The sequence below is a fragment of the Diaphorina citri genome, unplaced genomic scaffold (genome assembly GCF_000475195.1).
Source record: "Diaphorina citri unplaced genomic scaffold, Diaci psyllid genome assembly version 1.1 scaffold107, whole genome shotgun sequence".
NCBI classification, from domain to species: domain Eukaryota; kingdom Metazoa; phylum Arthropoda; class Insecta; order Hemiptera; family Psyllidae; genus Diaphorina; species Diaphorina citri.
The window spans coordinates 219573-235161 of record NW_007377544.1 but is presented as its reverse complement, the minus strand read 5'-3'; the positions used below and the strand labels follow the sequence as shown (position 1 = coordinate 235161).

The 15589-nt window shown below is 37.9% G+C and overlaps 1 protein-coding gene across 1 annotated transcript in view; it reads right to left on the bottom strand.

Annotated features, from left to right (window-relative positions):
- Nucleotides 1–10123: 10123 nt before the first annotated feature.
- The window catches only part of LOC103524599 (AF4/FMR2 family member 4), a 48666-nt gene continuing 43200 nt past the window's right edge, over nt 10124–15589 (bottom strand). The window contains exons 3-5 of the mRNA XM_026819957.1: nt 12203–12443; nt 10890–11009; nt 10124–10270 (exon numbers count right to left, since the gene is read on the bottom strand). Coding sequence (XP_026675758.1) covers nt 10139–10270; nt 10890–11009; nt 12203–12443 — 493 coding nt within the window. The 3' untranslated portion in view covers nt 10124–10138. The remainder of the gene's footprint in view (nt 10271–10889; nt 11010–12202; nt 12444–15589) is intronic.

Sequence of the window (15589 nt, the reverse complement as noted above, 5' to 3'; positions counted from 1 at the left end):
CCTGTTGAATTATAGTGCCTACGTGTTTAGCGTACACTAAGTAATGAACGCACAACATTTGAATCTCACATCTCACCCCTCTATTGATAAAATTCATTTGAGTCTCCTATCAGTCCTATTCCTACAGCTCAATAACAGAGAGGGTTAACTATTCTATTAGGATTTCCATTCAATGTAAAGAAAAACCCCTATCTACAAGAAATAAACATAGATGTATGTACACATGTATTGGGTGATAGGAAAAAGAGGGTGCAATAGGAGAAAGAAGGTAAAGGGGGATAATTTCCCATATTACTCGGATTATTTGATGACCAGGGTCGGAACTAGTTGCGGGACATGATGAAGTGATTCCACCCCCACGCACTAAAACCAACCCTGATCCACACCCTTCCCCTATACAACGGATGTATGTCAGATCACAAGTCCTGTGCTATAGATAAGGAAAGAATAATAGGGGGACGGAGCTAGAATGGGACCGCTAGAAGAAAAAGGAACTTTATACTTTCAATCTTTCCAATCATTGTTGAGAGGGTATTAAAAAGGGGAGAGGAGAAACATTCAAAATGAAAAGATAGAATTATTTTTTAACAAACAGGTCACGTTATGTTATTAGAAGAAACAACAGAAATGACAGAAACCAATCCAACACCGTGTACAACAAAAAAAGGAGCCGTTCTATGCTAAACACATTGAACAATAGTACTTGGACGTTGATAACCATAGTAGTTTATAACCAGAGTCCAGACAATGTCTCAGATCTCTACAATCTAAAACTACATGACCTAACTGAACTGATGTGCCTACGAATTTAGGAACATTTTATACCAATTCAATTTTAGGACCTAGTGCAAATATTTCAGATATTCCTCAACGTATAGAAAAAAACATACCTACCGACTCGATTGGTATACTTGGATCGCACAGCCCAGATCCGCTGAACTGATGTGCCTACGAATGTACGAATTTAGGGACATTTTATACCAATTCAATTTTAGGACCTAGTGCAAATATTTCAGATATTCCTCAACGTATAGAAAAACATACCTACCGACTCGACTGGTATACTTGGATCGCACAGCCCAGATCCGTCACTCTAAGAACTCTAAGTAATTTGTACATGTGAATGGTTCTAATCTAATCTCCTAATGTGTAGGTTTGCTATTTAATATTTCCCCACGTCCTATGACACCAGGTCAAGACGTTTATTTTTATTGCAACTGAATATCAACCAGTCAGCAAAAAAAGTGTCAGGTTAATTGATGTTAACGTACGACCTCACTAGTCAGCGAATAGCTGATAAAAAGAATCGCAAAGAGTTCCAAGAACTTATCCAAAGCAAAGAAATAAAATAAAGGTGTATATACCTAATACCTATTTAGAATGCAAAACTAAATAGCTTTTCAATACCAGCCTGGCTCACTTAAACAAAACGTTAGGGCACCTGTACTCACGATATTCAGGTATGAGCATTAAGAATACGAGAGTCATTGTAAAATCATCATCAGAAAAGAGTACCTACATAAAAGAGGATTTGTAAGAAAAGTGATGAAAACACATGCTGGTTTTTTGTGGGCACTTGATTTATTTTGGGAGGAACGACTTGGCGGGGTCTTTTTTATGCCACGAAGTGGTATTTTTTGGGGGGATTATACTATATTATTACTAACTTACTAAAAAGTCGATGATTCTAGCATTTTTATAGCTCACTTTTGTAAAATCATCATCAGAAAAGAGTACCTACATAAAAGAGGATTTGTAAGAAAAGTGATGAAAACACATGCTGATATTGTTAATGTCAAAATGAGTTTTAAAAGGGAATATTGTGAATTTTCCTTGTTTTGTCTGCGTGAGTGTGAGCTGTTATATCAAAGTAAACAGACACATTTTTGGCGTACCTCAAATTGTAGTTCCCTACAAAACATAAAATTATGAGGATATAAAACTACATAATACAACTAGCCAACTTGCCAACTACCCATTATTCTACATAGTCTGAGAGGACAGGGGACCTAACGTGACGGTTAGACCAGTTTTTTTCTTATTCGCAAAATCTCCTACATAAATTAGGTACTTCTTTTCTCAGAGCCCATGATGGTAATGACCAGAAGGAAATTGAAGTTATTGAAGTCAATGTATGTGTGTGCACTCTACATTAGCATTCTAATAGCCTCGTATATCAAAATATCAAATGCAACATTCACACTGCACAGCTGCACACACCATAACCATAAGTTTAAATATTGTTACACCATCAGAGCCCATGATGGTAATGACCAGAAGGAAATTGAAGTTATTGAAGTCAATGTATGTGTGTGCACTCTACATTAGCATTCTAATAGACTCGTATATCAAAATATCAAATGCAGCATTCACACTGCACACTGCACAGCTGCACACACCATAACTATAAGCTTAAATATTGTTACACCGACTTTCATAAGGTGAATAAGACAAAACTTACTCGTCTGTAGGATTCTGTACTTGAAAAAGATAAAGCTTACCTACTCCTTTTGATGTTCTTCCATACTTGAAGAAGACACAACTGTGTGTGCACTCTACATTAGCATTCTAATAGCCTCGTATATCAAAATATCAAATGCAACATTCACACTGCACAGCTGCACACACCATAATCATAAGCTTAAATATTGTTACACCGACTTTCATAAGGTGAATAAGACAAAACTTACTCGTCTGTAGGATTCTGTACTTGAAAAAGATAAAGCTTACCTACTCCTTTTGATGTTCTTCCATACTTGAAGAAGACACAACTCGCCCCTTGTTCTCAGGCATAAGACACTCTCTGGGGCAGTTTTCATTGAAGGTGTTTTATTATAAGGAGCCACAAACTTTTTCAGCTCCCACCTGCTTCTCAGCACAACAGTTCTGTAAGTCTTGGGGACAGGTGTGTAAGTGAGCTCTACATATGGTGATCCTGATCCTTCTGTTCAGTAAATATTTATGTCCAGGCAATACGGATGTACCAGTATGGAGTATTTACTATGCATCAGTATTAAGTTTGTTCGGTTTCGGTGTACAAATCCGTGATTCATGGATCAAAAACCAAAATAATTTCGGCACTTAATCCCGAGCAATGATTTCTCAATGAAATCCGTCAGTTTTTCCACCCATTTTTAATTTTTATCTTTCTAAGGATCGTCCGTCAGTAGACACTAGAACTAGGATGGGGTAGACGCTTGCGTTGGACAACTAAGGAACATCCCCCACAAGCCGACGAGACATGGTGACTGTCATAATCTTTTTATGTCACACAAGTAAAATCTGGAGAGATGACTTTGTCTCTCAAGTATAACTCCAAATCATGATCATGTCTATATAAAGTTGTTATCCCGTATTGTAGGTAACTCTGAACGATAATCATGGTCTCTCTACAGTTCTTAGGCTTTAGGAAAGGAAAGTCTCATAATTTCATTCTTTCATAAATTTTATTTGAGCCTTGACTGCGTGTATTAACACTGCCACTCTTGTGTCCATATAATGTCATGTTGCCAAGCATGTGATTTGTATTCCAATTGAAAATATTTGAAAGGCTTTGTACTGTGCCCTCAGTCACTGCTTTTTCTGATACTCAAATACTCAATTAATTGGAAATAATTCTCGATTCCATTGTATTTTGTTCCTCTGTGAAGATTCAGATTTTTTTCAAAGTCTTTTTCATCATTGAGATTCTTCAGATCAGAATGAATGTTTTGAAAGGTTTGTAAAGAATAAAATAGATTAGGTATACCTATGATTGATTGATCATGTAGTCAGTTTAGAACAAAATATTTTTCGTAGAGTTTCTTTGATTATTTATGTGTTAGATTGAATTTTACATAAATGTTAAGGTTAATCTCGGATATATTCACGGTACCTATTGGCCGCAAATGAGAGGTACGTGTCATGAAACAGCTTTGGGTGCATGTATAGAAAGTTAAACGATTACTCTAGAAGTCTAGAATTTGTTTATATCAGTTGAAGAGTGCATCTAATATGTAGGTAGGTACATACAATACAGCCATGCTCAAAGAAAATTGGGGACGAAAACCGATAAAATTGGGAGGGAAAATTTGAATGGAAACATCGGAAAACAATGCAAAAATGGATGAGAGAAGGAAAATCAGGATCATTGGAGCGGACAGATAGAGAGGCTGCAAAAGTTTGTACGAACAATGATCATCAGGACATTGTGGTCATTTCCGCAAACCTTCTCGTCTATCGTCTTAGAGAAATGGAAAAAGTCAAGGAAGAGAACTGTGTACTGTGTAGTCATTTGTCGGTCTTGTGTTTTGTGGTTGCTGAACTGTAGTGTCGTCCCCATACAATAGTCTTCTCGGTTATTAGCTTATTAGGCATGATCCGCATGATCACCAAGCTGAAGTGTCGGATGTCTCGTGTTCCCTACTATTCTCAAACTCAGTGACTAATATCCAATATCGCTTCTCAGCACAACAGTTCTGTAAGTCTTGGGGACAGGTGATGTGTAAGTGAGCTCTACATATGGTGATCCTGATCCTTCTGTTCAGTAAATATTTATGTCCAGGCAATACGGGTGTACCAGTATGGAGTATTTACTATTTACTATGCATCAGTATTAAGTTTGTTCGGTTTCGGTGTACAAATCCGTGATTCATGGATCAAAAACCAAAATACTTTCGGCAACTTAATCCCGAGCAATGATTTCTCAATGAAATCCGTCAGTTTTTCCACCCATTTTTCAATTTTTATCTTTCTAAGGATCGTCCGTCAGTAGACACTAGAACTAGGATGGGGTAGACGCTTGCGTTGGACAACTAAGGAATATCCCCCAGAAGCCGACATATATGCATATATCCGACACTTCTTGTGACCCATGCTGAAAGTTTTGTTCACTGTTAACACTGCCACTCTTGTGTCCATATAATGTCATGTTGCCAAGCATGTGATTTGTATTCCAATTGAAAATATTTGAAAGGCTTTGTACCGTGCCCTCAGTCAGTGCTTTTTCTGATACTCAAATAGGTACTCAATTAATTGGAAATAATTCTCGATTCCATTGTATTTTGTTCATCTGTGAAGATTCAGATTTTTTTCAAAGTCTTTTTCATCATTGAGATTCTTCAGATCAGAATGAATGTTTAGAAAGGTTTGTAAAGAATAAAATAGATTAGGTATAGGTACCTGTGATTGATTGATCATGTTGTCAGTTTAGAACAAAATATTTTTCGTAGAGTTTCTTTGATTATTTATGTGTTATATTGAATATTACATAAATGTTAAGGTTAATCTCGGATAAAAGTTCGGTTAGGTTTACGAATGGAGATCATTTTAATAATGGATTATTTTTATTAGTGAAGATATTGGGTTCTCCTATGTGAAATATTGTAATCTGTTCCAATAAAAAGGTTCTAATTATGTGAGTAGGAGTAAAAGAGTTGCAAATTTGCAATGAAACTTAATAGAAGCTCAAGTCACCCTCCCCTCCTCTGAATTAAAGTTCAGGAGGAGAGGGGAGAGAAATACATCATTGAAAGTTATATTGATGACGTCACAACACCCCCTCATCTTACTTGTCATACATCTGTCCATGTGTACCTGATGTAGGCACATAACAACCACAATATACGACTAGCAACCAGACAAAACATCACAAAACCCTCATACCAACTTGTAAAATGATGTGACTTGTAAAATTTAAAATAATACAACTCGTAAAATAAATGTCCCGAGACAATAACCTGCCTACCCCTTATCCTTGGTTCAATACTCCACATGGTCCAGTTTATATACAGGGTGATCGAACGGTTGATTCACATGAATTAGACTTATTACTTTATCATGGACACTCGTTGCTATGTTGAAAGCCAAGAAGAGAAAAGGTAAATGTAGAAACTTTGCCAACCTCAATGGTTCGTAGTTCATGTCCCAGTCAAGTCATAAAATTTAGTGTAGTGTATTAGGCGGGGAACGACATTTGTGACCAAGCATTTAGGCTCAACAGAATTAAAATTTCAACATTAAGAGTCATGATAGGTTGTGCTTTGGTTATGGTATGAATATGATCCTATGGATTGTGTGTTAAAGACACCGAGTAATTCGTAATTACGTTGAGGATTGAAAAAATATTCGTCCCTTCTCTTTCCATCAAGATATGGAAGTAGGTAAGAGATAGGAGGGAGAAGTTCCTGTCCTGACAGATGCATTTAAACACTGATGACTAAAAGATGGCAGAGCACCAGGCTACGCTTACAGTGGGAGGAGAAGAAGGGTAATCAAACTTCAGGGGGAAAAAGAAAAAGAACGAGAAGGAAGAAGATAAATATACGAGCAAGAAGAGAAGAAAACAGAGAGAGGCAGAAAAAGGACGAAGATGAGAAAGCGGCAAAAGAAGACCAGAGAATGGAACCAGGCTACGCTTACAGTGGGAGGAGAAGAAGGGTAATCAAACTTCAGGAGGAAAAAGAAAAAGAACGAGAAGGAAGAAGATAAGGATACGAGCAAGAAGAGAAGAAAACAGAGAGAGGCAGAAAAAGGAAGAGAAAAAGGACGAAGATGAGAAAGCGGCAAAAGAAGACCAGGGAAAATGGACTAGGAGGAAGAGTAGGAGGAGAACGGAAGAGAGGGAGAGGAGGAGAAGAAGAGAAGGGAGAACGTAGTTGGTTACGTGCTGTGGGTTCATATTGTATACTTGTTGTTAAGCTGTAATGAGTGCATCTCTGACAGTCAAGTTAGTAGCAACTAGAGCCCACTCTGTGAGAGAAGTCAATATCTCTCAATCAATGACGCGAACCCTTGGACCAATCAAAGGCCTCAAAAATATGTGTCTACCTCCTTCCTCAGTCCTTATACATACATAGTACTATTCGAAAATAGTATGGTTATGTTTAGCTTAAAGAAAAGGATGCAAGATTTGGCAAGGAAACATTTTTAACGGACTTCTTTCATGAATTGGACAGTAGCTATAACAATGCTAAGGTAATTTTCCATACTCCACAGTACCTGACCTAACCTACCTCCTACAATGTACCTCATATTATAGTCATCATTATCTTCCCATGGTATAATGAGAATTTTCTCTGAGATCAGAGATTTAATTAAATTGGAAAAAACTTTCCCTCATAGTTTCAGAACAAACTTGTCCTAAGAACATACTTCTCTCCCCCTCCCTCTCTCTCTCTCTCTCTCTCTCTCCCTCCTCTCTCTCTCTCTCTCTCTCTCTCTCTCTCTCTCTATTTCTCCTCTTACTTTCTTTCTCTTTCGACTCGTGTTTCAAATATTTTAATGTTCAAGGGAAATCATAATTGCTCTGTTCCTACACTTTTTATAATCTCGATCTTTTCTTCTTCTTCTTCTTCTTCTTCTTCTTCTTCTTCTTCTTCTTCTCTTTCTTTTCTTTTTTTTCATACAGGTATTCCCCATCACCTATGAACTGTAAAGATGTAGGTCAGTGGTGCCCAAATTTTTTGGTCTCGGCGCTCATTTTCAGTAAAAAATCTCATGCGGTAGTACCCTGGTACTCATGCGGTATAGTAGGTACCCTGGAAAACCAAACTGTTCTCAAAGCCCCAACCCTCCCTGTTGTAAATAAGAAGAAAGTATCTATTACCACCTTAACCCAATGATTTTAAAGCAATCCCCTTCCATCTGTGAAGATAAATGAAAATGGAGATCATATTAGTAACATTGCACAGCAATATGCCTGTCTCCAAATTTTTAATATGCATATATCCCAATAAATACCTATATATAAAGCGTCATTCTCCTTTCCAATAAAACAATTATTAATGCCACTTTTAGTATTAATGTGAACCTTGCTATTCCTCCCCTCTCATCTATCTCTATTCCCCTGTCTTCCTTTCCTTCCCCTACCTCTCTTCTAATCCTCCAATCCTGTGAACCTTGCTATCCCTCCCCTCTCATCTATCTCTAGATATTCTTTATTTCCCCTGTCTTCCTTTCCTTCCCCTACCTCTCTTCTAATCCTCCAATCCTGTGAACCTTGCTTTCCCTCCCCTCTCATCTATCTCTATTCTTTATTTCCCCTGTCTTCCTTTCCTTTCTCTCCCTTCCTGTCTTCCCCTAATCCTTTGTTTCTTCCTAACTCTGCACTCTCTGCCTTCCTCTCCCTAATGCCTTACTCTGTCTGCTAGTATTTCTCTCTTCCTACCTCTTTCCTCCATATATTCCCTTATCTTCTTCTCTTCTCTATCTAACCGATTTTCGTCTCGCCCCCCAGAGCCTTTACCTTGTTGTATTAATTGATAGCCAATGCCGTATTATCTTCTTCTCTTCTCTATCTAACCGATTTTCGTCTCGCCCCCCAGAGCCTTTACCTTGTTGTATTAATTGATAGCCAATGCCGTATCGTGTCGCCTCTGCTCTATTGTTTGATAATTTACTCTGGGGACACTAGCACTCACTGGCTGCTCTTCATTTTCCAATAATTAGACTCTCCACTCCACTCTCTATAATACTCTGGAGATAATTACAACTAGTTTAGCATTAGCTCAACATTATGCTTTGTGCTTTTCTAATACACTGATCCTATGTGATAGGGTATTGTGCGTATGGAATAGTGTCAATAGGGGATATTGTGGCTTTAAGTTTATAGAAAGGAAGCTTGTATCAGTAAAAGTAATGGGGTATTGCTCTATTGTTTGATAATTTACTCTGGGGACACTAGCACTCACTGGCTGCTCTTCATTTTCCAATAATTAGACTCTCCACTCCACTCTATAATACTCTGGAGATAATTACTTAGTATTAGCTCAACATTATGCTTTGTGCTTTCCTAATACACTGATCCTATGTGATACGGTATTGTGCGTATGGAATAGTGTCAATAGGGGATATTGTGGCTTTAAGTCTATAGAAACGAAGCTTGTATCAGTAAAGGTAATGGGGTATCGAGGATTCGAGTTTAGGGAAAGGTAAAGGATTTGAGCCTTTTGAAGCAGAAGTAGAAGTGATAGTTCAAAAGGCTAAAGAGAACATTATTTTAGCATTTGTGAGAGTTTTTAGACCCAAGAAAAATCATTTTTACCTAGAAGTGGTAAAAATGACCTTAAATCTGAAGTCATATTATTGTTTTCGCGATTGGATGAGGTCTGCCTGATGAGGATGAGACTGGGTCACTCCAAGATAACCCACTCTCACCTCTTCAGAAGAGAAGAGCGTCCTATGTGTAGCCAGTGCCAAGAACCCACGACAATCGAGCACATTCTGATCTCTTGTGGAAATATGCGTTTCAGACCCCCCAGCTTCTCTGCAGCCAGCATCTCAGACATTCTGAAAGACGACGAAGGAACCCTAAAAGAAGTCCTCCAGTTTCTTAAGAGAAACCATTTCCTGAAAAACTTGTAATAGTTTTTTTCCCCACACATGACCTTGCTCCTTAGCGTGTAAATAAATAAAATAAATATTATTGTTTACGAAAAATTTGAACTGATGTCTCCACTTAGGTACATCATATTTAATAGTATTGCATACAAAATTCCAGATATCCAGAGACCAATTGAAAAAAAAAAGTTCCAAGGAAATCTTCCATACTTTATTCTTTGTTCCGAGCCGTCATTCTCCTTTCCAATAAAACAATTATTAATGCCACTTTTGAAGGCCATATTTTGGCACATATAGGCAAGTGTCGTGAACCGATATTTAATTTGCAACTGAGGCTTTCCGACAGGGTCTGTTTTTCGACACAATAATAAAATAAGACTAATAACTACAACAATACATATTGTTATTAATGGGACTAGAACCCAGACGACAGATGATTGCTTACTTTTCCCGTGGCAGGATTGAAGATGAATTTGGTTTCAGTTTCCTTGCGAGGTGTGGCTGCAATGGCTGTCAGAGGTGTCATTGGCATAACTTCCGTCATCTCCTGCAAAATCACAAACAAAGTCATTATAATAGAAAATAGGATCTATACGTAAATACCAATATCAGACTATATCTAAACACTCTCAAATGAAGAACATCAGACCCACCTAGCCAGCCTAGTTAGCACTTTTGAAGGCCATATTTTGGCACATATAGGCAAGTGTCGTGAACCGATATTTAATTTGCAACTGAGGCTTTCCGACAGGGTCTGTTTTTCGACACAATAATAAAATAAGACTAATAACTACAACAATACATATTGTTATTAATGGGACTAGAACCCAGACGACAGATGATTGCTTACTTTTCCCGTGGCAGGATTGAAGATGAATTTGGTTTCAGTTTCCTTGCGAGGTGTGGCTGCAATGGCTGTCAGAGGTGTCATTGGCATAACTTCCGTCATCTCCTGCAAAATCACAAACAAAGTCATTATAATAGAAAATAGGATCTATACGTAAATACCAATATCAGACTATATCTAAACACTCTCAAATGAAGAACATCAGACCCACCTAGCCAGCCTAGTTAGCTTGTAAGCGCTAGGCCGCGGGTTCGATTCCCGCCCGGGGCGGATTTTATCCTGATGGGATAATGTTCATTCTCGGAACGGCTGGCTTTCTCCTATCCTGTCTTCCTTCTTTCTTCGATTTCGGAACGATAAGACCTTAGCAGTTACAGTTCCCTCTGTCAAACCTCTTAAAATAAAATAAAATAAAAAAACAACCCACCTATTTATTTCTCATACAATTCAATCTTTTTAAGTGGATACGTAAACACTTTTCAATCGTATCTTGAGGAACAGATCTAATATATACTCTAATATTCTGATCCAATTTCTAATATGCCCTCCGCCCGACTTGATTTTTCAAGTTACTTTTGAAATTCAAACCGTAGTCCCCTCCCCTCGATTGTGGACCCAAAGCTTTAGCAAATGTACTCTCTGCTAGGTTTCTTGTTTCTTTTACATTTGCTCACTTTTACCATTAATTAAATCATTATTGGATTAATTTCTGTATTTGTCTTACCTTGAGTATATTTTCTACATCTGCTCTGGGAGGACCAGATGATGCAGAGTTACGAAAGTTAGCAGTGGGGATGATGGAAGGGGGGGCTATGGAGGGGGCAGAGGGGGGCGTGGATACAGGCTGAAACAGAAAAACCAATAACTTTAGTAAATGTTCAAGGGTGAGAACACCCAGATTCAACACCCTGTATTTGGTTGTACAGCTTCGGTGCTATTAAACTTTAGTTGCTCATTTATCATAGCGCTTCTTTATGCTACTCGAACGAAACTGTTTTTCGGAAGAATCCAATTACAAGCTTTACGAATATGTGCTGGCAAACTGTCGGTCGCATTTAAACCCCATTCGTTCAGTAGAGGCTCTTTGCCTGAGCTCTACAGTTCAATCAACTATTGCTTTATGTTTTAGTGGAATTATACGGATCATTTGAATGAATATAATAGAAAAATGATAATAAATGAATAACTTACGTGGTTTATGAGATGGGGGAGGTAGCAGGGATTCCATCTGTGAAGATAAATGAAAATGGAGATCATATTAGTAACATTGCACAGCAATATGCCTGTCTCCAAATTTTTAATATGCATATCCCAATAAATACCTATATATAAAACGTCATTCTCCTTTCCAATAAAACAATTATTAATGCCACTTTTGAATGATGGAAGGGGGGGCTATGGAGGGGGCAGAGGGGGGCGTGGATACAGGCTGAAACAGAAAAACCAATAACTTTAGTAAATGTTCAAGTTAAGACACATGTTTGAGAACACCCAGATTCAACACCCTGTATTTGGTTGTAGAGCTTCGGTGCTACTCAACTTTAGTTGCTCATTTATCATAGCGCTTCCTTATGCTACTCGAACGAAACTGTTTTTCGGAAGACTCCAATTACAAGCTTTACGAATACATATGTACTGGCAAACTGTCGGTCGCATTTAAATCCCATTCGGTGTTCAGGTTATAAAAAATCCCGCGCCCTCCCACTAACTGATAGCTGATGCAAGTCACTCACACTCAGACCTTCTGACAGGTCTAGAAGTGCGTTCTGATCTAGGTCGGCAGAACTTGTGTGGCAGAAAAAGCTTGAGACCCAGGTCTGTCAGACTGTCTGAGTGTGTTCAGGTTATAAAAAATCCCGCGCCCTCCCACTAACTGATAGCTGATGCAAGTCACTCACACTCAGACCTTCTGACAGGTCTAGATCTGAAAGTGCGTCGCGTTCTGATCTAGGTCGGCAGAACTTGTGTGGCAGAAAAAGCTTGAGACCCAGGTCTGTCAGACTGTCTGAGCGTTAGTGTCTAAAGTATTATACTTACGAGATCGGAGTGAGGTCGAGTACTGGCGTTTGAATTACTATTACTACTATTTACACTTCTCGCATTAGATGGCCTACTGCTGGACGAATGATGATTGGAATTGGATAGGGGAGGTGGACCCTTAGCAGGCACGATACCACTAGACCGAGGGTCGATGCCCCCGTGCTTGACGGGCTGGCCGGGGTAAAACCCGCGCCCCCCTGATGGGGGTTTGCTGTCCATCGGCTTCTCGAAACCGCCCCTGAAAACACAAGGAAAAAATCGGTCATTTTTATGAAATCAGAGGAAATTTACAGACATTTGTTATAGTTATAACTCTCGAACTGTGTTGTCCGATTGTTATGAAACTTGATAAACATAAAGACAAACTTGATGACTGAATTTTTGGTCCGGGCGAACCTAAAGGATACCGCAGGGGCCCTTTTGAGTGAATTCTACAGTTCATGACCCAATAGTTATACTTCTTCATGTTTAAGAAAGCATTGTGTTATGTGTCAGGGAGTACTCAGGAAGCAATTTACTCTTTTGTGTAAAAATCTATGCTGGAGGAAACAAGAGAGACAGATAAATATTTCGTCTAGACTAATGTGAGGGAGAGAGAAGGTGAGAGGGAGGGGGAGAGAGAGAAACAGAAGGGAAAAGACAGAAAAAGGAAAATAGAGAGAGAGAGAGAGAAGGAGAGAAACGTGCCATCTCTCAACAAAGAGAAAAAATAAATATGTAAAAGAGAGAAGAGTAGAGAGAGATAGAAATGCAGAAAGCGAATAAGTGCAGTCTCTCTCTCTCTCTCTCTCTCTCTCTCTTTTTTTTCTTTCTCTTTCTCTCTCTCTCTCTCTCTTCCTATCTTATTCCCTGTCTCTCTTTCACTCTTTCTATCCATTTCCTCCCTATCCTCTCTCTCCCTCTCTCTCTCTTGCTCTTATCCTTTTTTCTCTCTCTCCGTTATTCCATATTCATATACATTTTTATTGTACCTACGTCAGAAATGTTTCATCACACTGGGGGTTATTGGAGTGAGAGAGAGAGGTTAGCCATGTCTAATGTAAAGTGTAGTCTGGACATGTCCCAAGAGATGTCGATCGACCAAATTGTGGACGCTTCTTATGAACTCTGTCATGACTTTCAACAAGTGTTACATTGAGCCATGAATTTCTACACCACAGTTAATAGCTGTGCCACGATTGCAATGCCGTTTTCAGATACAGAAGTAAACTTTGTCACAATTACAACAGTTGTAGCACGAATTCTTCTACAAATCTACATGGCCTACATGAAAAATGTGCCGTTTCTAAACTATGTATGTAATGGCTTACCTTATTTTATAGTTGACTAGGGTTCTTAGTTTCTTAGTTAAACTAAGAACCCTAGTCAACTATAAAATAAGGTAAGCCATTATCTAATTTGGGTGTCTAATATGAATCTAATTAATAATAATATGTAAGTAATGTAGGCTCAACAGTAATATTAGGGGAAATAAAGTGTAAAGTAACATTTGATAAGTAAGAAATTACAAATACTAATAATACTAAGGTTATAGAAAAACACATATACCTACATAGGACTCATAGGAGATAAAGGACATTGACCTGTGAAATGATACAAATACTCGTACAAGCTCTCCGTTATTCCATATTCATACATTTTTATTGTACCTACGTCAGAAATGTTTCATCACACTGGAGGTTATTGGAGTGAGAGAGAGAGAGGGAGAGAGAGAGAGAGAGAGAGAGGTTATAAGCAGAGAGAGAGAGAGAAGAGGCGAAAGGAGGGAGGGAGAGGAGGAGAGGTTAAAATGGAAATTTATCTGCGTAAAATGTTAAAGACTGTTTTCATATTAAATAATAAAGATAATAATATTACGAATAATAATAACAACAATAATAATAAAGCTTGAATTTTTATGTAGGTACCTACCTCGCTATGCTAGGATATCTAGTATCTACCCTTGATCAGAAGTCAGACATTCTGAGGTACTACATATTGCTAACATCTGTTTCTACAGTTTTATTTTTTGTCAGTCTAGTTAGCTTGGTTGGTAGTGCGTCTGCTTTGTAAGCGCTAGGTCGCGGGTTCGATTCCCGCCGGGGGTTGATTTTATCCTGATGGGATAATATTCGTTCTCGGAACGGCTGGCTTTCTCCTATACTGTCTTCCTTCTCTCTTCGATTTCGGGACGATAAGACCGAAGCAGTTACAGTTCCCTCTGTCAAACCTCTTAAAAAATCTAGTTTTTTTTTATGCGAATTTATTTTGCTCTGTGCTTATTTTACTCACTTATTTTGCTTACATAATTATGATGATGACCTTTTATGTCTGATTTTTAGGGCAATATTATTCTAGAGATCCTAGTGAAAGTATATACATATCAGCATACAGGAAAATGGTTGAATAATCTTATGAGAACGAAGAAAAAAAAGGTTTTCACAATTTGTAAACAGATAATACACATAGACAGGTATAAAGTTTGTATAGTACCTACCTATATGTATGCCATAAAGTTCAAGAAAAGAAATAGAAATATTCAGAGCCGGAACTACCAAAATAAAATGGCCAGAAATCAAGACTACTACTAATGGCAAGATTTGTTCAAAGTACGACAGTGAAGAAAAGTGCCTTTTTTATGCTGCCGGTTAACATAAAGTCCCATTATACCAATCACAAGTTTGAGAAAAGGCGAAAGCGAATAAATAATAATAATAAAAAAAAGTGATTCATTTCAAAAATTTGTAAGATCTACGTATGAATAATGAATATGAACTAATCGTTAATTGTCCGTTTTTCTAGATATTTTGCAATCAATTGACAAATGTTTCTTATGAAAACAGTAATACCCAATTTCCTAACCTGAGTGCCGCCACTAGTTGAAGAGGAAAATAAATGAAAAACCCCTCAGGACGAGTTTTCATAGAAATAACATGGCGGGCGCTATACATACACCCAATATTCATATAACCTATTCGTTCTCGGAACGGCTGGCTTTCTCCTATACTGTCTTCCTTCTCTCTTCGATTTCGGGACGATAAGACCGAAGCAGTTACAGTTCCCTCTGTCAAACCTCTTAAAAAATCTAGTTTTTTTTAATGCGAATTTATTTTGCTCTGTGCTTATTTTACTCACTTGTTTTGCTTACATAATTATGATGATGACCTTTTATGTCCGATTTTTAGGGCAATATTATTCTAGAGATCCTAGTGAAAGTATATACATATCAGCATACAGGAAAATGGTTGAATAATCTTACGAGAAAAAAAAAGGTTTTCACAATTTGTAAACAGATAATACACATAGACAGGTATAAAGTTTGTATAGTACCTACCTATATGTATGCCATAAAGTTCAAGAAAAGAAATAGAAATATTCAGAGCCGGAACTACCAAAATAAAATGG